This window comes from Alligator sinensis, unplaced genomic scaffold (assembly GCF_000455745.1).
Source record: "Alligator sinensis unplaced genomic scaffold, ASM45574v1 scaffold476_1, whole genome shotgun sequence".
Taxonomy (NCBI): Eukaryota; Metazoa; Chordata; order Crocodylia; family Alligatoridae; genus Alligator; species Alligator sinensis.
Genome location: NW_005842444.1, coordinates 996,889 through 1,020,111, shown reverse-complemented (window position 1 = coordinate 1,020,111; position 23,223 = coordinate 996,889). Strand labels below are relative to the sequence as shown.

The following is a 23,223-nucleotide window of genomic DNA, read 5'->3' as shown; positions in this document are numbered from 1 at the left end:
GTAGCTCTCTATGTTAAGGAAAGCTACACGTCCCTGCAAGCTGATATTGGCGGCCAGGGTGGACGACTGGAGACCCTCTGGGTTAAAATCCGTGGGGAACATGGCACAGGGGATACAAGGGTGGGAGTCTACTACAGACCTCCCACCCAAAATCAAGAGCTTGACCAGGAGTTCACCCAGGAACCAGCTGAGGCCGCATGCTCCAGGACCATGGTTGTCATGGGTGACTTCAACTACCCAGACATCTCGTGGGAGGATCACTCAGCAAAATCCGAGCGGTCGCAAAGCTTCCTATTGTGCATGGATGACCTCTACCTGACTCAAAAAGTCTACGGGCCAACGAGAGGCAAAGCGCTGCTCGACCTGGTACTGGCTACTGGGGATGACCTAATCGGCAACCTAGCAATCAATGGGAAGCTGGGTGACAGTGACCACGAGCTGATCACCTTCACCATCCACTGTAAAACTGGCAAGTCAGTCAGCAGCAATGAAGTCCTTGACTTCAGGAAAGCCAATTTTGACAAGGTCAGGAGGCTCATCGGTGAGGCCCTAAGGGACCACGACCCCAGGGGGAGGGGAGTCCAGGATGAGTGGTTGCTCCTCAAGGGAGTGATCCTCAATGCACAAGCTAATTCTATTCCGTCTCGGAGGAAAGGCAGCAAGAGGGCACAGCAGCCCCCCTGGCTCTCCAGGGACCTAGCAGATGTGGAGAAGCTTGAGAGAGTGCAGGGAAGAGCCACGCGCATGATCAGAGGTCAGGAAAACAGACCTTATGACGACAGGCTGAGATCTATGAGGCTCTTTAGCCTGGAAAAGCGCAGGCTCAGGGGTGATCTGATGGCCACCTATAAGTTTATCAGGGGGACCATCAGTATCTGGGGGGACGTTTGTTCACCAGAGCGCCCCAAGGGATGATGAGGTCAAACTCTTATAAACTCCTACAAGACCGTTTCAAGCTGGACATAAGGAAGAATTTCTTTACTGTCCGAGCCCCCAAGGTCTGGAATAGCTTGCTGCCGGAGGTGGTTCAAGCATCTACATTGAACACCTTCAAGAGAAAATTGGATGCTTATCTTGCTGGGATCCTATGACCCCAGCTGACTTCCTGCCCCTTGGGCAGGGGGCTGGACTCGATGATCTTCCAAGGTCCCTTCCAGCCCTAATGTCTATGAAATCTATGAAACTGCAGGAGTGTGAAGTGTGATTCTGGATTGATATGTTAAATAGTTTGATTGCTGCCGCTGCCATTGCTGCTGTTCTGTCTTGCTCCACAATTCCTGTTTTGTTGTATTGGCTATTAGTTAGTTTATGCCAGAAGTAGAGGCAGTAAAGTAACTAGGATGAGGCTAGCAGGGTACAAGCCCTCGGCACCAGCCTCTCTTCTCCCCACCCCAGCCTTGTAGGCCTATGCCCAATATGTATGTATGGCAGTGGGGGAGGGAAAAATGGGACACTGGGCACCAGTTTACAGGGAGCCAGGCCACGGGGCTGCTACTGTTGCAGTGGAGCTGCAGTATCCCAGGAAAGAAAGCCTTCCCTCCTCCCCCTCACCCCATGTACAGTGATCAGCATACCCTGTATGCTTGTGTGCTCAATGAGCTGTCAGTGACTCTGGGTAGATGCGGAGAGCAGGTGGTTATACCAGTATCCTGATCCTAGGATAGGTATGTGGGTAGTCAGGATTTGTACAAGGGTGGTTTTGAAAAGTACTGGCAAAATGGCTGCCCATACTGTATTTTTGTGAGAAAGAGGGAAACTATACAGCAGCAGGAAGCACGGATGCATTGTCAAAGGCACACATGGTTTACAACTATGCAGAGAAGTGATGTGGTCCAGTAAATGATCATTGCACACACAGTGGTTTTATTTCAAAATTGCTATTTATTGCTGACACACCCTCTTATTTCTACAGATCCTTCTGTAATTCCTCCAGTATTTCTATTTATTAGCATAAATGCTTGATCACATACAATTACATATGCATTAACGTTAGAACCCTTTTCTGTCTGTATCCCTTATATGTGTGATACTACATTTTTAATTCGTTAAGTGGGTATTAAAGGTAAACAACTTTGTGTCAAAATTGGTTTTTAATAACGTGCTTCTCTTTTTAAAATCCATATTGCCAAGTAGAAGTTAGTTCAAAACAAAGTGCTATATATACAAGCAGTTAAGAAATGTGTGCAACAGATCTGTTGCTGCCCTTTCTTGTGCTTAAGAATTGTAAGCAAAAAGGCAGAGTTTCGAAGATGTGTTGTGTTTGTGAACTTCCGGAAATAGGATACCCCTGTTTAAATGTCGTATTGCATCAGGAAGTTGTTGTATTTTGTTTCCTTGCAGTTCTCTTGGCGATTTTGAGAATAAGAACTGTTCCTCCAAGGGAAATCTAAGTAAGGCTTAAGAGAAGAATTCCCCTCCCGGTCCCCCTCTCTCTCCCCTTTTGGGGCAGTTTGTGCTACATGCAGAAGAAATGTAACAACTGGAATTTGTAATTTGAGGAGCTCTTGCAGTGTTTTTGGTCAGACTCCTAAAATGCTACTCACTAGTAACTACGTAACTGTCACCCAACTAAGGCCTGCAGGAATTTAAACTGGAAAGTGGCTTTGATTTCCTTGAAGGGAAGGAAGTACTGTTGGGTTTTTTTCCTTATGTGGTGTTTTAAGGATATATATGCCACAGTAACTCCGGAAATTATTAGTATGTTGTACTACGTACAAAGAACTCTTAAGACTGACAGGATGAGTGGTGCCAACCCCAAGCGTTCAAAATAACAACAGAAAGTCAGGCTCTCTTCCTAGTCTCTCTTTTCTTGCTGCATTTTGAGCCCGTTAGGGTTCATATTTGTGTATTTTCTGCGATGCACACTTTCACCCTTTATCTTTTAAATAAAGGTGATATTCTCTTCTGGTGACACAGATTCCCAGGTATTGGAGCTAAGGAGAACCTTGTACACTTGCAAAACTGTTAGCATAGTTAATCTAGAAGCATTGCTCTACTTGTGATTTTTTTTAACAGTGTAGCTTCGTAAGTGCAATTTTTACTGTTCTGACAGAAAAATAAATTTACCAGCAGATATAAATGATTCTTGAAAAGGCCAAAGATGGCTGTTGGTACATCACTGTGATAATATATGCATGGGAGGGTTTTGTACTTGCAAGAGAAATTCTTGTAGTGAATACATATGTGTACAGTTAAATTAGGGTCATAAACATTTTTATTTTTCCAATACCAAGTTGTGAAGTAAATCTGTTCCTCTTCAATCAATAGGACTCTCCTCTCCTTTTTAATCCTAGCAAAAGCTGGATTTCCTGGCTACTAGTTGACTACTGGTGCTTAATTTGCTAAATGGATCTGGCTTAACTGCAGCAAAGACTTGCCAGCCTACCTAGAACACCCACCAGTCCATGGATAAACTGGCTCCCAAGAGCCTGCAAGCCCCAATTTGTCTAATTCTCATAGATGCCTTTCCTGTTCCCGCAGCTTGACATTACCAAAGATGTCGAATATTGGAGTAGTGTCCTCCTGCTCCTGCATCCACCCTCTTGTGCACCTGCTTCGGCCAAGCATACAGAAAACGGGACTCCACACTGCGGCCAGGCTTGCAGCGAAGGATTACTATGAAGTGCTTGTACTAGGAGGCGGCACTGGAGGAATCACCATGAGTGCTCGGATGAAAAGGAAAGTGGGAGCTGAAAATGTGGCTGTGGTTGAGCCAAGTGAGGTAAGTTCTCTGTCTAGAAATGTGAGAGGTTGGCACATGCTCCTGCCCCCCCGGTGTGTCATTTAGCATTTCAAAAATCAACCAAATCTAGCAACAGTCAGGTCAGCCACACAGCACACTGAGTAGCTTGTGTTAGCTGCATAGTGTGAGAGGATGCTCATTGGGTGGTGGGAAAAGGGGAATGTATTACCTGTCTTCCTTCATTTAGTACCAAACATGATCCATGCCAGTTAAAGGTCAAATGAACAAAATAAAATATTGTTGCTTTAAAGAGGAAGTCGGAGGATGCTTGCCTGCATGGAGGAACAGCCTTTTGATGGAACGACTGCATGGGCTTGTTCCTGTTTCTGAGTGTTGTGGTTGTATTGACCGGTGGCTGCTTTGAGGGAAAGTGAAGCTACCTTCTTGGGCTTGCGGGCTGAAGGCTAAATGTATTGCAGCACAACCCCTCCCCCCCTTCATTCCAGCAGAGGACTGCCCTGGGTCCCTCCAAAGGAAGTCTTTGTTGCCTGATCAAGCTACTGGGCCTCATCAGAGGATCCCTGTTTTAATTTTCCCTTTTCTGAGCCGCAGCATGCTCCCTCTAAAGCAGCGATTCTCAGCCAGTGTCTTGTGCCACTCTGGGGTGCTTTTTGATCCCCTTAAGGGTGCTGTTGGGTGCCATGCAATATTAGCACCTGCCCATGAGTCACAAGATTAAACTCGGAGAGTTCAAATGAGAATCCAGTGTCAAAAACATTCTTGTCTGAGTTGCGATCTTTGTGAGCTCTTTGCAACAGAAGATTGCTCTATTATCTTTCATAGTCAAAAAACAAATGAAAGCTCAGAGCTGGCATTTACTGAGGGGGGGGGTCTTGAGTCTAATGAGGTTGAGAAACACTGCTGGATGTAATGACATCTCCTGTTAAATGGGAACTGGCTCATTTTAACTTTGAGGGATTTGTTTCAGACTCATTATTATCAACCTATCTGGACTCTTGTTGGGGCTGGCGCAAAAAAATTAGCAACTTCAGCACGTCCAACAGCACGTGTGGTTCCCAGTGGTGTTGAGTGGATCAAATCCAGAGTTCAAGAGTTGAATCCTGACAAGAGCTGTGTCTATCTGGAGAATGACAAAAAGGTAATGGTGGTATACTGATATGTGAGCCTTCAGTCAGTTGGTCCTTCCCTCCATTCCTGCCCTCCATCCCAAAAATATTTGCACAATTAATTTCTGATCTTACTTGCATGTGGTCATCAGGTCCCTGTCGCCCAGAGATATGTCTTCCCTTGAGAGCTGATCTTTGTGGAAGTAGCCCCTTTTTTTTTTTTTTTTTTTTGGTCCCTTAATTAGCCGTGAACTCTGAATTTTACTAGGTACTTTCAGTCAGTTGTCACGTGTTTTAGCAAATTGGATATAAAATTTGGCAAGTGATAAGGCAAATATTTGTTTGGGGTATAAAACTATAATGTAAGTATGGAATGGCTAAAAAAAATATTGTTAATATTTACTTTAATATGACTTGCACCTGGCTTACCTTTTCTTACCTCACAGTTAATGTTGTCAGATAATCCAGATGCAGGACTTCAATATTGTTTGTCTACAATCACAATTTTTTTCTTTATACTACAGATCTCTTACAAGTATTTGATAATTGCCCTTGGGATCAGTCTGCATTATGAAAAGGTATTGGGTTTAAAACAAATATATCATTACCAGTGCTTTAATTGTATTTTATACTCTGGGGTCCTCTGAATTTAAAGGATTCTCTGTTCAGTTTTAAGTGTATGTGGTAGTTTTTGCAATTAAAAACTGTTTTAAATGAACGGGGGTTTTTTGTATTGGAGATGCTCAAAATGCTGTGCACAGGACTCTAATTATATAGGAAAGTTCCCTTTTGTCCAGTGTGACCTCCCATAGAGATCAGGTGTGTGGACAAAGTATATTGTATATAAGGAGCTCTTGGTTGACTGAACACACAATATAAAGCATATTCAGTGCCTAAATTCCTACCAGCAACCACCAGCCTACATGTGTCTACCTGAAGGGGATTTGCAGATGATGCTGCTTCTTCTGACCCTGCTCTGCCTGGAACCTGCAATGGAAGGCTACCGGCAAAGTCTCCTGAGAAAGATGTTGATTTGCTGTGTCTCTGAGGCAGTCCCTGCTGATGGGGCTCCAAGGAGTCTCTTCAGGACCTTAAATCTGCTCTCCCATAGTAGAGCACTGTGTAAAATGATAGTGTTAGGGTGCAGTAGCTTCTGCTGTTGCAGGTGGTGGGATTAGTCCAAGGCACTTTTCCAGCTGCCCTTCAAGGAGGTGTTTATCCCATTGTATGGAGACAAGAATAGCTTCAGTCTTTATGCCCCAAGGTATTGTGGGGAGAGGGAGCGTTAGATGAGTGATCAAACTCTAGAGTTGTCCTAGCCATAGCAGAAGTGTAAAGTAGTTCCTAATAACTAGATGGTTCTTCTAAAGGCGAAGTGCAAACAGATAATTGAAGCACTGTTTTCAAATGAGAAGCTCATTGTGGCTTTATTTACAGACCACAACCTCACTGACAAGTATGTTCTAGTGATTATACCAGTAGCACAAGCAACTGCAGGGTGTTCGTTGACTGCCAGGGTGTTATGTAAACACTTCTACAAGTCTGTAACAAATACCCAGGGAGAAGCAGTGTGGGGAAGCTAGTGAGCACTTGTTTGTAGATAGATTCTGGGGGTTTAAAATGACAAGGAGTGACTAGCAAGAAAGCTGGAACAGAATTCCAAGTGTGAGAATTCACGCCCTGAATAGCCCTGCTATTGTGCCCGAGTCAAGTGAATAGGCATGCTTTCCTGGTCTAGGCCCTCTGTTCTGCAAACTCTTCTGCCTGCGTGCAGCTTGACACAGGAGTTGTGTGGGTTTACCTCTCTCCCTTGTTTGTGGATGGAGACACCCTCCTCTTCTATAAGAAAGGGAAACAAACAACAGTGAGGTCTCAGATATAAAAGGGATAGGGAAAGTGACTAGAGGAGATAGTTGGGATTAAGAAAACGCATTTCTTTACCTATGCATATAGGTGACACTTCAGCTGGCCAGAGCTGAAACATTAAAGGTCACAATAGCTGTCAAATAGAAGAAAACTGATTCACATGCCCTCCAGGGCACCGAAAAGTCACCCAATACAATATTGCAAAGAAAGCATACATGTTTAGTGTTTCTCTTCGCTTTTAGGTTTAATGGATTTTTTTTTTTTTTATTATTTGGGGCTTTTATTTTGTTAAGCCTTTTTCCATAAACACCAGTTTAAAGATGTCACTCTTTGGTAGGACCCCTCAATTTAAACTGAATGGTCTGAGTATAGTAGAAAGGAAATGCCCCCGGATTCCCAACTGATGCTGTGTATTACAATGATGAAGGCAAAGGAAGACTTTTTGCCAGTTGGATTTTAATATAAAACTTTGTTTTGTTTTATTCTAGATTAAAGGGCTGCCTGAGGGTTTTAATCATCCTAAAATAGGTTCCAATTATTCAGTTCACACAGTCGAGAAGACATGGAGAGCTTTGCAAGACTTCAAGGAAGGAAATGCCATCTTTACTTTTCCAAACACTCCAGTAAAATGTGCAGGAGCTCCTCAGAAAATTATGTATTTAACAGAGGCCTATTTGAGAAAAGTAAGTTTCTTGTTTCTAATGGTGCTTGTTATCCCTGTGAGAGGTTAAGCTTATCTGTTTGTCATGTTAGTTATAACAAAAGAGTTCTGAGCTGGAAAAGCATGTGCATGTGGTGGTCTTTCTAGTCTTAAAACTAAGGGAACTGAATTGTACAGTGGGTATGTCTGTACGTGTCATTAACGCACTGTAAGCTTACCGTAAAATACTGTGCAGCAAGCTTTCTCCAGGAGTGCATTGTGTGTACACGTGCACCCACTGGGAGCAAATTTGCTCCCAATGGGAGCAATACAGTGAAGGGCTACTCCAGGGGAAGTAGTCGGGGGCGCCAAGGACAGGCCTGGGCTCCAGGGAAGGGGGCAGCTGCCTGAGGGAGGGGACAGTTCCCCTGCCCCCTGCAGCTTGGGCTGACCAGGAGCAATTTGCACCCAGTCATCTGTCTACACGTTCTACTGCACAGTAGGAAACAAAGTACGTTTGTCCAAGAGAGACTAAAAAGGGAAATGTTGCATATACAAAATAAAATATGCCAACTAGAGTTTGGCTGAGACCTTGTAGGATAATGTTCTGGCAGACTGTCCACGGCAGCTTTAATGGTAAATGCTTAAGCTTGTATGTGTCCTCCAAAATGCTAGCTTTTCTTTGATAAATATGCAAGTAATCATGTTACTGATGAAACGTTGCCACCACCAACCAATCTAAATAGATTTGTCCCTTTGGATGTTTGGTCCTAGCTTTTGATGAGATCTGAGATAGTGTAGCTTGTTTGTATATTAACCTGTAGAACAACATAAATAAAACTGCAGTCAGCTTCTGTCTCTAGGTGTTCAGTATCTGTCTGGTTCTGCTTTGTATCCCACACTTTATAATTCAAGAAAGGCTAAATTAATCTTTCTGTACAGACTGGAAAACGATCCACAGCCAACATTATCTTCAATACTGCACTTGGAGGGATTTTTGGGGTTCAGAAGTATGCTGAGGCACTGCTAGAAATAATTAAGGCAAGGGATATCAATGTAAACTACAAACGCAACCTTATTGAGGTCCGAGCAGACAGACGGGAAGCTGTATTTGAGAATTTGGACAAACCTGGAGAGACTGAAGTCTATAAGGTCAGTAACACAGAAATTTCCATGACATTTAAGAAGGACTACGTGTCCTTTTGTTGTCAGTATCGATAGCTAACTGAAACCACATGACTGGGTAATGCTAACTTCGAAGGTTTTATAGCCTTTTTTGTTTTTTAGTTATTTGAGCATGTAGGAACCTAAGTAACTTGAAATGCAGAAGTAAAAGCTGAGATTTTTTTCTAGTTCAAGTGGAAATGGGAACATTTTCCCCTCTTTTCCTGGAGCTAATTATGGGAAGGCTGCTTATGCTATTGTGTATATTTGGGTGGGGAAGTAAATTCTAATATAAGTTGTGTGAATAATATAATTGGAATGTCAGAAGTATGTAGCTGTTATGGTTCAGGAATTATAAGAAGCAAGGATTGGTTAGGGTTGATTAACATTAACACCATCATATCAAAATCTGCTACTTAGAATGGAAAATCCACAACCTAAAGAATAAAAAAGACTGTACAGTGATATGTTTCTTGCACAGACTTAGAAAGATAACAGCATCCCAAGGAGGCTCATCTGCAACCCTCTAGCTAACACACGACTCCATAAATAGTTATCATGCAGTTGATCTAAAAATATACAACCCCTCCAAAAATATTTGCATATTCTAATTGGAGTCTCTTAATTGGCCAGTGACCTTGAAACCAGAAATAAATATTTAACTTCCAGGTATGTAAATCTAGAGAAATGTTTCACCTCTGTATGTTTTTGATTTTGTGGGAGGGTTTCTTTCATCCCAGTATTGGCATGCAAAGCTACAAGAAGGGCATCGAGTTTAATCCTGTTTACTGAAGACTGTTAATCTAGACAGATAATGTATTCTTTTTCCTCTGCCCAGTATGACATGCTTCATGTCACACCACCTATGGGACCACCTGCTGTGCTCCTGAACAGTCCTGTATCAGATGCAGCTGGCTGGGTAGATGTGGACAAGGAAACTCTGCAGCATAAGAAATACCATAATGTGTTTGGTATTGGAGACTGCACCAATCTTCCAACATCGAAAACAGCTGCAGCTATAGGTATAGATTAGTCTTGCTTTTTCTATGGCTGATAAAGGAAAGATTACTTCTTTTGTATATTTGGAAAATGTGCTTGTGCATCCAGAGAAAACGGATTTAATTTTTATTGCCAGAATCTAATTTTCTGACAAATGAAAACTAGTAATGGCTAAAATGTTCATTGTCATTTTCAAAATATGGGATATTTTCCACAAGATGGAAGCTGAACTAGTAAAAGCAGAACCTACCATGATTTCAGTGCTGCCCCTCCCCCACTTGTTTAAGTTGTTCAGAGGTTTCATCCGTCTTTCTTGCGAGTCTCAAATTCCTTCCTTCAGTTATGCAACTTCTTGCTGTATCTCAGAAGTTCATGTATATGTGCCTGCTGAGTGATAACACTGTCAGTGTTGAAGAATCACACGTTCTGTAGTTACAGCCACCTGATTTAAACGATCTAAAATGGACTCTAGGCATAAGTTGTTGGCTTGAATTTCAATGTAAATATTATGTTTGTAGTGCATGATAGTACAATAATTTTGAATGAGTCAACTTGTAGGAAAATGCTGTATTATAAGAAGGGTTTATTAGTATATGCTTGGTTAGTTAATCTTGCCAAAGCTTATTATAGCTTCCTCCTTAGCACCCAGAAATAGTCTTAACTTCAATCAGCTCTAATGCCAGTGTTCTGAGGACTTTGAAAGTTAGAGAGGAGACTTTGAGAGAGGAGACTACGAGCAACTTAGTAAAAAGAATCTGAAACCTACTGCAGAAACAACCTTGAAGCAAAAGCCTGTTAAACCAAAACGAGAGGCACAACTGTATTAAGCTGAAGATCCATTTCAGAAAGAAATCAATTCCACAATTCTAAAATTATCCCATTAAGTTTTCATATACTGTATCTTTACTGCAATATTACAGTGTAAATGCTTCTTCCATCTGGAAAATAGCTTTATATTAATATTTAAAGCAAAGCCTGAATACAGCATGTTTTTTTTTCCCTCTCATAGCTGCCCAATCCGGCGTGCTTGATAAAACAATTTCTTTTGTAATGAAGAACAAATTTCCAACTAAAAAGGTATTTAATTTGTTTCTAGCCAACTATCTTAAGAATTATCTTGTATTTGTTTATAAGTATAGAAAGCCCTGCTTACAGATATATCTAAGATGGACAACTAATTTCTCATGCAGAACTTATTTACCTATAGGTAGCTTTTTTACTGCTGAGAAAGGGGATCTAACAAGATGTATGTTGTAGTCTCCTAGTTGCACAGTTCCTCACTTCCAAATTTAAACTTTAAAGGCTGTGTCATGAACATGCATTTAAAGCAGTTGTACGTTAATCTTTTCTGGGAAATGGAGGCTTGAGACTGGAAGAATCCAAGAGCAGAAAAAAAAATGGAGGGGACTTCCTGGATAGCAGAAACAATTGTTGAGTCATCCACAAACATTTAGTCATGCAAAGTTTCAGTTCTGTTAGAAGAAAAATGTCTAACATACTCTTCCTTCAAACAAACAACGAAGCTGCAGTAAGCTTTTTCCCCCCGCATCTCGCAGCCTGATCAACTTCCCACAGCTGCAGTTGACCTACTTAATAGGAAAAATGGGGCAAACATATGAAGGCCTAACTTTACTAACAACTTGCATCCCTTCAATATTCCATGTGAGCAACGTAAAGCTACTAACACCTGCGGCATTTTTGTTGCTGCACTTCAGTGCAATTATTCCTTTTTAAAAGCCCAGGCTTGCAGTTTTCATAATTTAATACCACACTAGTGGAACTTGTTAACAAGATAAACATGAATAGTTGTAGGATAATTATAGTGTTCCTTGAGCATTAGGTTCAGGTTCATTCTACAGCAGTATTGATTCCTAGCATTTGGAACCTGTCCTACGACTGCCTACTATATCAGACCCAAGGTCCATTACTCCAGCAAGCTGTTTAACAGTAGCCAAGCTGGTCTCCTGATCTCTAGTATTTATTGTGTGTATTATAGCTGTATCTAGGGCCCAAGCAAAGTTGAAGTCCACTGTACAAGACATTGTGTGAACATATCCCTCCTCTGAAGTCTACAGTCTAAAAATTAGATTCTTAAGTGTTGAACCTTGAGGCTTAGTATCCCTCTCTATTCAAGTTTGTGAACACTAACATAAATAAAGGTGCTTTTTTCCCCCTCTTACAAAATGAATCTGCCGTCTCATGGCAATGGGATTCCACAACCTAGTTCATAGAATCACAGGAAAGGAAGGGACCTCATAAGGTCATCTAGTCCAGCCCCAAGCTCAAGGCAGGATCATCCCTGACTAAATAAATCATCCTAGCCAAGTGTCTGTCTAACTGCTTTGGAAATTGTCAAAAGATGGAGATTATACAGCTTCTCTAGGTAGCCTGTTCTAATGCCTGACCATTCTGACAGCCAAAAAAGTTCCTCCTAATCTCAATGCTAGATGATAAAACATAACCTTTTGAGATTGGAATGTGGCACATCCAGTGCATTTTGAATGTTGCCTTGTCCTGGTGTTACATATGGAGAGCAGAAACTTGCCTCTAGCGACCACTGACCATCAGGCTTCCTAGCAAGGAAAAGTAGTTGTCACCCAAAAGCACTGACACATTGTCTTGAAGTATTACAAGTTTTCAATAGCCCCAGGAGGACTGACTAGTTCTCCCTTTAAGATAAAAGCTGAGGCATGTTGGCAAGATCATTGCAGGGAAATTTGCTTTTGTGGTGGTTTTTGAAGACCTCGTTTGCTAGAATCTTTCTTGCTGGAATCTTTCAGAAGCTCAGAATTCATTTAAAGTTATATTTTGGGACAAACACTAGTCATGATTTGATTGCATTTGTTCTGGTTGGGGGGCCAAAGTACATAGTTGTGAATATGTATTTTTCTATTATAGTACGATGGATACACATCCTGTCCACTTGTAACAGGCTACAACAGAGTGATTCTAGCAGAATTTGACTACAATGCTCAGCCTCTGGAAACATTCCCCATTGACCAAAGTAAAGAGAGACTGACCATGTACTATATGAAAGCTGATATGATGCCTTTTCTTTACTGGTATGGACTACTAAAGTAAGTACTCTGACATACAGATTAGTTTTGCCTTATTGAAAACATGTGTAAGAGTTTAAACAAGCTGTGTTAATCAAAATGCTCAGAATTGGTGTCAGTAACACTTCCCTATCTTAGCAGAATTGCAAACTTGCAACTAACAGTCCCACTTTAGGTATGTTGTTTCTGATGCATTTGATATAGATACCTACATAGGCATTGGTGGTAAAGTAGCATTTGGACACACCATCCTGCTCTTTCTTGAAAACTACTCTACAAACAAGGGAATTGTAGCAAAAATTACCCCATGAGAAACTTAAGTTGCTGCAATTTTAGTTGTGATTGTGGTAGCCAGAAGCCATAGCTTAGCTAACTTTGATTGCAATGAAAAAAGCCTAGAGCATGTGTGGGTGTTGCAAGGCACTGAATCAAACTTCTCTTTCCAGGGGCTACTGGGGAGGACCAGGTCCTATAAGGAAGCTGCTGCATCTAGGTTTGAAATAACTTGGGATACCAGCCAGAACTATACCATCATCATCAGGACTGATCGCTTTGCGCCCTCTCCCCCCCACCTTCCACTGAACAATGTATCTTTGCCAGTAGATATTTCTGGTTATTTGGCTTCTTTGTCACAAGCCAGACGTTTCTTCTATTCAGGACTAGGCCTTTTATTCAAAAACATCTGTCACTGTTGGTGTGAGAAACTAGGATGGGACTGATTGCAGTCACTGTCTTCTTACCCTGGGTACTAAGTACTATTGCAGAGTCTTGCTTAACCCAAAGAAGCAGGCAGTTTGAACCAAAACTTGAATCTTTACTTTGTTTTTTAATAAAATCCTAGTATTCCTAAAGCTTACTACAGCCAACTTGCTGCTCAAGTTCAGCATGCAAAGGAAGCCACAAATCTACATAACTTGCCCTGTGAATGTAAGCAAAATCCGTATTACTGTAAAGCATGTATTAGCCTGCTTATCTGATGAACAGTGGCAATGTAGCTTCATCATGATTAAAATTTAAACTTATGTGACATGGAATAAACTATTTTCAGCTAAATGGCCCTAACTAAGGGTTTCTGGAACCATACATTCATCATTACATTCTCCATTCTCTTATCTGAGACTGCATAAATGGTTAAAATGGGCAAGATTTGAAATTGAAGAATTGTATCTGGCCCATGTCTGTTCTTTCCCTGGGCCATAGCTGGCTGCAGCAGCAGCACCTGTAGCCAGGCAGCCACTCCCTTCCCCAGCTCTGCCTCACCCCCCAGCGTATGCTCAAAGGCAGGGGGCACTGAGCTCCTGACCAGGCTTCTGGCTGTTTGCATATAGCTCTGACCCTGCAGGTGTTCACAGCCCAGCCCCTGGCAAGAGTAAAAGCTCAGGTATGGTTCTCCCCACTGGCAGGGGCATGGGCACTACTTATGTGGTGCTGTGCTGTTTCCATGTGCCACTTCAGGCTGTACGACGAGTGTAACTGGAGTGACTGGCACAGCTCCTGCCTGACCCCAACTCCCTGGCCCAGTGCCAGGTGAGGCCAGAGCCTCTCCAGTTGCACCCATGTGACCCAAAGTGGCTTGCGGGACACAAAATGGCACCAGCCCAGCCACATGCTGGGGACTTGACCCAGGCAGAAGTGGGGAAACAGCACCGCACTGACCTAGCCAGGCCTAGATAACCTATAGTTCCCAGCCCCCTTCTCCTTGCATTCCCTCCTCTCTGCACCCCCTCACCTACCCCCACTCCCTGGCACATGGCTAGGCCAGTGCCTTGCTGTGTTCTGTTGGGCCACAAAGGGGCAGCTGGTGTGGCTCCTGTCCAACGCAGCCAGGTGCTGAAGACTTGAGGATGGTAGGGGTGTGGGGGAAGGTAGGGCAGAGAGCTGTGGGGAGCTCACATGCATGTGTGCAACCCTCAACAGCTCAAAAGTCATTAAGGAGCTCTCTAGCCAAAGTAAGTCCTCTAGATCCAGCCTGCTTGTTGTCAGCTTGCACCGAAGTATCAGCACAAGCTTGGTAAAAGTTAAATGTCAATAGATGAGAAAATCTTTTAAATTATCTAATATGAAAAAAGATCTATAGCTGGAATGTTAAGATTTAGGGCTAAAGAGCACTTTAGCTCATAATAGCCAGAAAGAAGCTTGAGGCTGCTTGCAGGTAGATTCCAGGATACCACCTAGTCCAGGGGTTTTCAACCTTTTTGATTAATGTGCTGCTCCTGGCACACAGACAGGGGCTGGCGCATGGCCACATGTAGAGCAGTGGCAGCCATGTGCAAGCTTCCCCTGCCTCCCACATTCAGCCAGGTGGTGCCTGCACAGGATGCTGCATGGCAGCACTCTGTCCTGCCTGCGCACATGCACCTCCTAGGGCCTTCTCAAGTACCCCCAGGGGCAACATGTAGGGGGTGCATGTGCACTCCCTGCAAGGCTGGGCTCCCCATGTAGCTGGCAGGCAGGGGGGCAGGCGGGAGCAGTGTTGTCATCCCCCCTCCAAGTGCCGGCCAGGGTGTGGTGCTGCCAGTAAAAGTGGCTGCAGGACTTCTAGAAGCAGTGTGGCCCCTTTCATGGTGAGTGAGAGCAGCCACTGGGGGGACCCCCTGCCAGTGGGATCGGCTGCGGGGCATCCCCCCCAGTCACTGACTGGTGTCAGGGGAGGCATGTGCGCCCCCTCCACCGCCCCGACTCAAGTGGCACCAGCCACCCATGCTCAGGGATACACGTACCCCTGCTTGACAACCCCAACCTAGTCTTATGCTATTTTTCACTGTTGCTTGAAAGCCTTTGACTAAGTGAAACTTAAGAGCACTGTCCTTAAATATCCCAAAGCAAGCATAATGGCATAAATTGCAATGTTAATTCTACGCGAATGAAACAGAACAAATTGTAACCTAAAAGCTAGCAGAAGAGGAATGTAAGCTGTGGTACCACTTAGGATGTTTCTATTGCTACACAGAAATGCCCACTTCAAAAAGTGAAAATTAAAATTCAGACTCCTTCAGCCCACCTCCACTTAGCCATTATTTCTTTCCTTTATGTAAAAAGTAGAGGTTACCCTCCAACCTCAAGCATAAACCAAAAAAAACAACGAGACTTCAGATGGAAAAAAAATCTTTTTAATCAAGGCCAAATGTAACTGGTTTTCAGGCGAAAACTGAAGAGTCCAATTAAAAAAAAAATGAAGTCTTCACAGAAGCTGAGACTTAGTTGCCAAAGTCTGGTACACAAATAAGTTAAAGTACTAAGAGGCATCTTCTTGGATTGTAAGGATCCATGCACTGCTTGTCTATCTCTGTAAAAAGAACATCACTTCAGTGTCTGATATTACATACATATGTTACATATACATAATTGACACCACAGGAAACCCTCAGCATTTGCAGTTTCAAGTATTTGTGAATGCCGACCCCGCATCTTAAATATACTTGTGGGAGCTCCTTGCTTGTCGCCGCCAGCACAGCCGTGGCCCCCAGCCCTCCAGGGGCACTGCGTTTATGACATTCATGAACACAGTACCGTATTCACAGATTTTGCCATTCACAGGGATATCTCCCGCAAATGGCAAAGGTCGCCTGTACACGCTTGTTAAAATTAAGTGAAGACAAAAAAGCAACTAGTTGCTTTCTGACTTCCAGAAGTTGTTACAAAACAGCAAACAAATGACAGTTGATTCAATCAATATGACCTTATTATTAGATTTGCTTTAGTAAGGAGTCACTTACCTGCATATTCAGTAATTCTTCAATCTTGTTCTGGATTTGTCCATATACTTCATTAAAAAGCTCTTCCCTTGATTTAGTTCCATCCAAGTGCACTTGAATATAAATACATCAATCAATTACTTATTCTGAATAAAGTCTAAGGACACATATTATAGAATTAGGACCCTACCAGCTTTCCAAATTGGGTCATTAAAGAAACCAGAAACATAACCAATTCCAGAAAAAGTTCTCCATGTGGCCAGAAGTATTTTAATTCTTTCTTCTGAATTAAAAACCTTAACACATACTACTTAGCTGACAGCTGTTCATCTCTTCTTCAAGCTCAGGACTACCTGATACACTAAGCATATAAAAGAGCTTCAATACCCAAGTTACTTACCCACATCGACTTTAAGATCTTCCATTATCCTTTTGTGTTTTACATACATAGGCCAGACGTGGCCATCAAACAATCCAGGTGGGTCTGGTACAGTGTAATTTCTTGAACTAGAAATTAAAAACACAACTTTACCAGATTATTTGACCCTTCATCTTAATCCTATATTACAAATTAGAAAAAGTTGGTAGTGTATTCAAATTCTTTACCCACTGAGTCAGAACCAGTCACCTTGACTTTAATTATCTGACTCTAATCAAGTATGGGCTTTGTATTATGCATCAGCTGCAAGTAGACTGACAAAATAAAACTTCAGAATCAAGTTTAAGGATTGATATGTCTAGCTGCAGAAATGAGATTTAAGGTTCTCAGCATTACTGCACCAACTTCTTTTACGTGCACAATACTGTTTATTCTCTATGCAGTTCTCTCTGTGTGGTATATTAAAAAAAACCTCAAGTACTAAAAGACTAAGACTGGTAAGGAAGTCAGTTATGTAGCAGTCACTGTTTCCAGAATTCATCTTTGCAGAATGCTGATGATTTAATCAATCAAGAACTTGTCTACTCTGCTAAATAGAAGAATCAATCTAGTGTCCCCTCCATCACCATCTGAGCAACTGAAGCTTTACAAAGAAATCAAAAAACTTCCTTACGGCCACATTACATTTAATCTAAAGCAATATTATTAACAAAAAACATTAACTTAAGAAACAGAGCCCCAAACCTACCTCCTCCTCCTCTTGCATTCTTCATATGGAATAGAAAGGAAGTACCGATGGTTGAATACTTCAATCAGTGGTCTATAAATAAATAAATAAAATTCTTGTTTTTGAACAGCAGCAAGAATATGCTACAATTAGTCACAATTGAGGGAAAGTTATTTTGGTACTTCACAGATTCACAGTTTAGGGCTGGAAGGGACCTTGAGAGATCATTGGGTCCAGCCCCACTTCTCTGGGCAGGAAAGACTGCTGGGGTCAAATAACCCCAGCACGGTGTACATCCAGCCCCCCCGCTCTGGGCAGGAAAGACTTGAGGTCAAATGACCCCAGCAAGGTGTGTATCCAGTCTCCTTCTGAAGATCTCCAGGGCAGGTGCCTGCACCACTTCACAGGTGCTTAGTATGGGACAATGGGTTGTAAGGTTTGATGTGGAACAAAAAGCTCAAATCCAAATCAAACTATTTTAACCTAATGCTACCATGTGCCCATCCCCTTCACCCTGCCAAGTTATGAGGACTGATCTGACTACTAGCTGGGAGAGAGAAGCAATTTTCATCCAGCACATGTAACATTGTACCAGCTACCCTTCTGTGATAGAATAACTACAGTTAAATGTGGGCAATGCAAGAGATGCAACTTTAAATAAAATATCTAATATTGCATCTCATGAGAAATTAAATAGGGATTAATACTATCACTGTAAAATAGAAAAGGTGGTTGAAAGATTACAGAGGGTTACGCTTGAAGTGGATTGGGATTAGTAATTTTCTTCAGAGATCAGTCTAGGACAGTGGCGATCAACCTTTATGGCTAACAGGCTGTATCAGCAGTGCCTGGTCCCTCTGCAGGCCAGATCTGCTCAGTGGACGCAATCCAGCACCTAGGGTGGGTGCTGGAGTACCCCATGCTGCTGCATAGAGTGGGTAAGGGGCAGCCTAGCTTAATCCAGCTGCACAGAGGGAAGGGGAGTAGCTCAGTCCCTGGAAGGGAAAGGGGGCTGGTCTGGCTCCATTGGGGGGGGTATGGTCAGGTTCTGCAGGTTTCTGACTATGTGGGAGGAAGGCCCTGGCTCTGCTCTGACCCACTGCTCAGGACTTGGGATTTTGGCAACGAGGAAGGGTGGCGGTACTAACTGCCACTGTTCTCCCACTACCAAATTTCCTGATGCATGGGGAGCCCAGCAGGCAAAAGTCCAAGGCTCTGCAGGCCACATTTGGTCTTCAGGTTGCAGGCTGAACTTCTCTGGTCTAGGAAATGGAGGTGCACCAATACACTGGTCCAATATCAGATCAGCACCAATATAAAGAAAATTGTCTGTATTGGAAATTAGCCTGATATGGCTGATAAATGGCCCACACAGGCACAGCTGCAGCACAGCACATAGGTGGCAAGAAGCCTGGCAGCTTGAAGAGCAGCGTCTGGCTAGTAAGTCTGTTGTGGTGGAAGGGGAGGGAGGTGGCAGCAGGGGGCAGGTCAAGGCCCCTCACAGTGAAGAAGGGAGTGGGGCTGAAGCAAGCGCTACCCAACCGGAGCAGGACAGAGCAGCTGCTCATGGGGGGGCAGCTCCCACCATTTTGCACTACAGCAGTGGTGCTAGGATCAGGTCTATAGGGGGGGCTGCAGCCACCCCAAAATTTGCCATAGACCCCCCCATAGCCCCTGCTTCCAGTGCTGCCACCACTGCCATCCCTGAATGCAGCCCTAGCCCCACCCTGCGCAGATCCAGGGGAACACCCCCCTTCCATACCTCCCCAGACAAGCAGCTGCTCCATCCCACACCCAACCTGCCCTGGCTAGGCATCGTTTCCCCCAGCCCTGGTCCCAGCCCCACTCACTCCTTCACTGCAGGGGTCCCTGATCTGCCTCCATGCTTCTTCCCTCCCCGCTCCCCTTCCACCACAACAGACTTATCAGTTGGACACTCCTCTTCAAGCTGCCAGGCTGGTATCGGAAATTGGATCAGTATCGGATGATATTCCTCCTTAAAAAAAGCGGCTTTTGGTAGCCCCAAATATCTCCATCAGTGCACCGCTACTAGGGACTTATCTTGTTAGCAGCCTTGATACACAAACTATATTCATGCTGTGGAAGACACCAAACTGAGAGGTACTGCCAGCAAGGAGGAGGTTGGCTTTATACGCAAGAAGAATAAAATCTTGAAGACAGGTATGAAATATGATAGTATTAAATACAATGTCATGCACCTAGAAAACTTCACTAGGAACTATCACTGTAAGATGGGAGGCAATTCATTCACTAGAGGCAACAGAAAACAAGATCTTGGGGCATACTGGTCAAACTGTAGAATGACCCTGAGCTGCAAGTATGCTACCATTGAGAAAAAGGCAAACACAATCCTAGACTGTGTCAGGCAGGATTTTCCAGAAAGATGAGGAACTGATACTACAATAGTACAAAGCATTGGTAGGATACTACTTATAATACTGTGTTCTGTTCTCTGTACCCATTCCATTGAATGCAGATGACTAGAAGAGGTAAGAAGATATGTAGGGGAATTTAAGGGAGATTAAGTTATTGGCAAAATTAAAATGAACAGAGGGTATAACTAGTCATTAGAAATATAAGTGCAGAGTGAAAATTAGGGGGAAAAGCTTTCAAATTGGATAATACTGGTGCGATATCAATGGATATGAACTGGACAGAAATAGATTTAGATGGAAGTCAGAAGGGTGTTAATCAGTAGAATAAAGTTTAGAATGACCTTCCAAAAGAACTGGTGGGGACAAGGAACATAAATTACTTCAAGGGACTGTAAAAGAAGTACCCTACTTTTGCATCCCTTGAAGTAATTTGCATTCCTTATCCCCACAAGACAAGGTAGATTTGTACATTATAGACTAACTAAATCAGAGACACACAAGCTTTTGGAAGCCTGAGCTCACTTCAGGAAAATACCTCTATACTCTATGCAATGACGGAGTCTGAATGTCTCCTATGTTGATAACTATTTGTTTTTCCCAGGAAGAGACTGAAAGGACACTCGATCTCTTGAAAGAGGAAAAGGCTGGAAGTGCCATGCTTTAGGGCTTTCAGCACTGGATAGAACTGAAAAGAAATCTCCAACCCTGTGAACGCAGAACTCGGCTCTGGAATGGTTTCCCTTCAGCCTGTGACGTTAGCAATGGGTTTAGGATTTGGTTGGGGCACACCAGTGCTTTTATGGATTTTAAAAAGCTTGGAAGTATCTGCTGAAATCGGCTCCTTTGCTCAGGATCAAACCAGCAGACAAATTTAGATCAGGAAGGAATTCTTTCCTAGGACAGACAGGCAAACCGCCCTCCTCACCCGACATTCTCAAAAGCTCCCTTCCCAGTTTCATCCAGGAATATTTTAACTAACCAGTTTCCTGCTATTGTAGTTTTAAGGCACTAGGAAGACCACCTCCAGTCCCATGCCCCTGCAATGGTTTGGATTCACACCTCCAGGGAATGTTTTTATTGTGGGCAACAGCCTGTGCCAGACTTTGTAGCCAGGGGCTCACAAGTTCTACATTTGAAGAGAACTCCTTTGAAGTGTAGCATTCATGCTTTGCCTTCAGTTTGGTCAAGGTACAGGAAATCAAAGTCCATGCCGCAGCGAGCACCTTGCTTACCTGTACGTGTACAGCAGGAAGCCTTCCACAATGAGGATGTGGAGGGAGTCACCCCCGTCCTCCGAGCCCTGCGTGAGGCTGGCCCCCAGGGTGTTGTTGATGCCGTGCGAGCGTTCAAACTTGACCGGGTTCTTTCTCCAGGCGTTGATAGTGCTCATCATGGCGTCCATGTCCAGGGCACCGATCACTGTGGGAGCACAAGGTGAAGAGTAAGAACCACATAAACGCCTCCCGGCGCCCACCCGCCCGCAAAGGACCCTCGTTCCCGCAGCCTTACCATCATACTGCTTGAATCCACCCTCCGTCCGGATGTCGTCTTGGGGCTGCGACAGGGGAGAAACACCTCAGCGGGGTGCGGCCCCGCCCGGCGGGGGGAGGGGGGAGCCGCGGGGGTCGTGACCCCGGGTTTGTTTGTGCGCAGATAAGGGCGGGGCGCGGCCGCGACGGGGCCCCGGGCCCCTTTATCGCCCCGCGCGCAGCCCGGGGCGGCGGCTCACCTTGAAGAAGTCGTCCTGGTGCACCACGCTGCAGCTGGGCAGGGCGCCCCCCCCCCCCCGCCCCCCCGCCGATGCCGACGATGACCTGCATGGCGCACGCGGAGGCGGCCCACGCGGCGGGGCCTTGCCGGGGTGAGGAGGAGGCGAGGGGGGAGAGGACCAACGTCAACTGCCGAGCAGCGCCATAGCCGCGCGGAGGGAGCACCGGGCCGGTCCGCGCCGCGCGAAGGGAAGCCGGGAGGGCGCTCGCCGCGCTTCCCTCGCTCTACAGCCCGCCCATTGGGCGACGCGCGGCCAATAGCAGCGCTCCTTCGCGCAGCCCGCGCTCCTCCACTGGCCGCAAAGGGCCGCGCCGCACCGCTCCGCAGCGCCCATTGGCTGGCGGGGGCTGGGACTGCTCCAATAGGGACGGGGTACAGATCGCGTCCCGCCCGCCCGAGCTAGCTAGTTCTTAGGCCAATGGGAGCGCGGAGCTGGGCGCTGCGTGTAGCAGCTGCGCGCGCAGCCCGGGGCCGGGAGCTGCGCTGCGTGGAGCGCGCGCTGGGGCAGGGCGCGGGAATGGCGGAGGTGCCAGTTAAATGCTAAACCCAACAGTGTCAATATGTGTGCTTAAGAGTTCCCATTTCTTATCAGCGTAATTCGGCGGTACGGTGACGCCCACGTACTGCAGCCAAGGGTACAGCTTCGAGAACCTTCAGCTAACTTGGCCACCAGAAGTGGTGCTGCTGCAGCAGGTGGGGCTCCAGCCAGGCTAGCTGACCCTGCTTCTCTTCGCCTGTGCGGAGTTCCAGGCCGTCCTGGTTAAATTACTTCCAGTGCCTACGCTTGCCTTGTCAAAGGAGTGTAGCTGTCTGTAGGGTTTGGGGATTTTGAAAATGTAAATGGTATCTATACAGTGGCCTTCAGTGCCTACAGGCGTACCACAGACCTTTGAGGATTTCCGTGTTAGGTGACTTTGAAAACAATCCCTGTTTACCTGCGTTGGAGCGCTCAGTGTCACCTCGTTATTTAAAAATAGAACTAGCAGTTCCTTCCTTCCCAGGCTGTTGGAGAATAGACGCTACACCAGGGGTGTCAAAGATGAGGCCTATGGGTTGGATCCAGCCTGTGGAGCCCTATGATCCAGGTCATGGGACCTGAACCACCCCACTCTGCCCCATGTGCTACAAACCAGCCCCAGGCTTGCCCTCAGACCTGGTGGTACCTGTGGCTAGAGCTGGTGCTGTGTTACTACACGCAGTGCAAGGCTGGTCTAGGGTATGCACTGCATGAGGTGCCTGTGCTGGACTGGCTCTGCCCACCCTGGTTACTGTGGGGCCAGATGAGTTTGACATCCTTGTATTATACTATTTACATTCACTTCCATTTCATCAGCATCTTTCATTTAGTTTTTAATTTCCCTAGTTATATAGTCACTGTGTCATATACACACATGAATGAACCCATACCCTCAACAACACCATGAGATAAGGCAACATAGCAGTGAGGTAAAGCAGTATTATCCCAATTTTACAGATATATAGGACTAAGGTACAGAGAAACCAAGTGACTTCTTACACAAAAAAGATTTTGACAGTTTACAGTATTGCCACCTCTCATGATTTAACTCAACACTGAGTTAAGCTACCTTGAATGCAGTGGAAATACTCCCAGAGATCAGATACAACAGGATTGAGCAGGCAAACATAGAGTTATTTATTCCAAAATCTTTATGTGGGATAAATAAGAAGATGTGAACAAAAGAATTGGAAGCAAAGGGAAAG

At 44.6% G+C, this 23,223-nt stretch overlaps 2 protein-coding genes across 3 annotated transcripts in view; one reads left to right on the top strand and one right to left on the bottom strand.

Moving 5' to 3' along the window:
- SQOR (sulfide quinone oxidoreductase) overlaps positions 1-13,587 on the top strand; it is a 35,484-nt gene extending 21,897 nt beyond the window's left edge. The window contains exons 2-10 of one of the 2 annotated variants that reach the window (XM_025212074.1): positions 3,481-3,721; positions 4,671-4,841; positions 5,334-5,387; positions 7,164-7,358; positions 8,258-8,467; positions 9,318-9,501; positions 10,488-10,555; positions 12,377-12,555; positions 12,981-13,587. In XM_025212074.1, the coding sequence (XP_025067859.1) occupies positions 3,497-3,721; positions 4,671-4,841; positions 5,334-5,387; positions 7,164-7,358; positions 8,258-8,467; positions 9,318-9,501; positions 10,488-10,555; positions 12,377-12,555; positions 12,981-13,038 (1,344 nt within the window). In that variant the 5' untranslated portion in view covers positions 3,481-3,496 and the 3' untranslated portion in view covers positions 13,039-13,587. Of the gene's footprint in view, positions 1-3,415; positions 3,722-4,670; positions 4,842-5,333; positions 5,388-7,163; positions 7,359-8,257; positions 8,468-9,317; positions 9,502-10,487; positions 10,556-12,376; positions 12,556-12,980 lie in introns of those variants that run through there. The other variant, XM_006030415.3, reaches the window with a different exon arrangement.
- Positions 13,588-15,623: 2,036 nt separating this feature from the next.
- LOC102372660 (nicotinamide riboside kinase 2-like) overlaps positions 15,624-23,223 on the bottom strand; it is an 8,906-nt gene continuing 1,306 nt past the window's right edge. The window contains exons 2-8 of the mRNA XM_006030424.3: positions 21,461-21,583; positions 21,241-21,286; positions 20,964-21,150; positions 17,357-17,428; positions 16,630-16,736; positions 16,251-16,342; positions 15,624-15,820 (exon numbers count right to left, since the gene is read on the bottom strand). Coding sequence (XP_006030486.3) covers positions 15,815-15,820; positions 16,251-16,342; positions 16,630-16,736; positions 17,357-17,428; positions 20,964-21,150; positions 21,241-21,286; positions 21,461-21,583 — 633 coding nt within the window. The 3' untranslated portion in view covers positions 15,624-15,814. The remainder of the gene's footprint in view (positions 15,821-16,250; positions 16,343-16,629; positions 16,737-17,356; positions 17,429-20,963; positions 21,151-21,240; positions 21,287-21,460; positions 21,584-23,223) is intronic.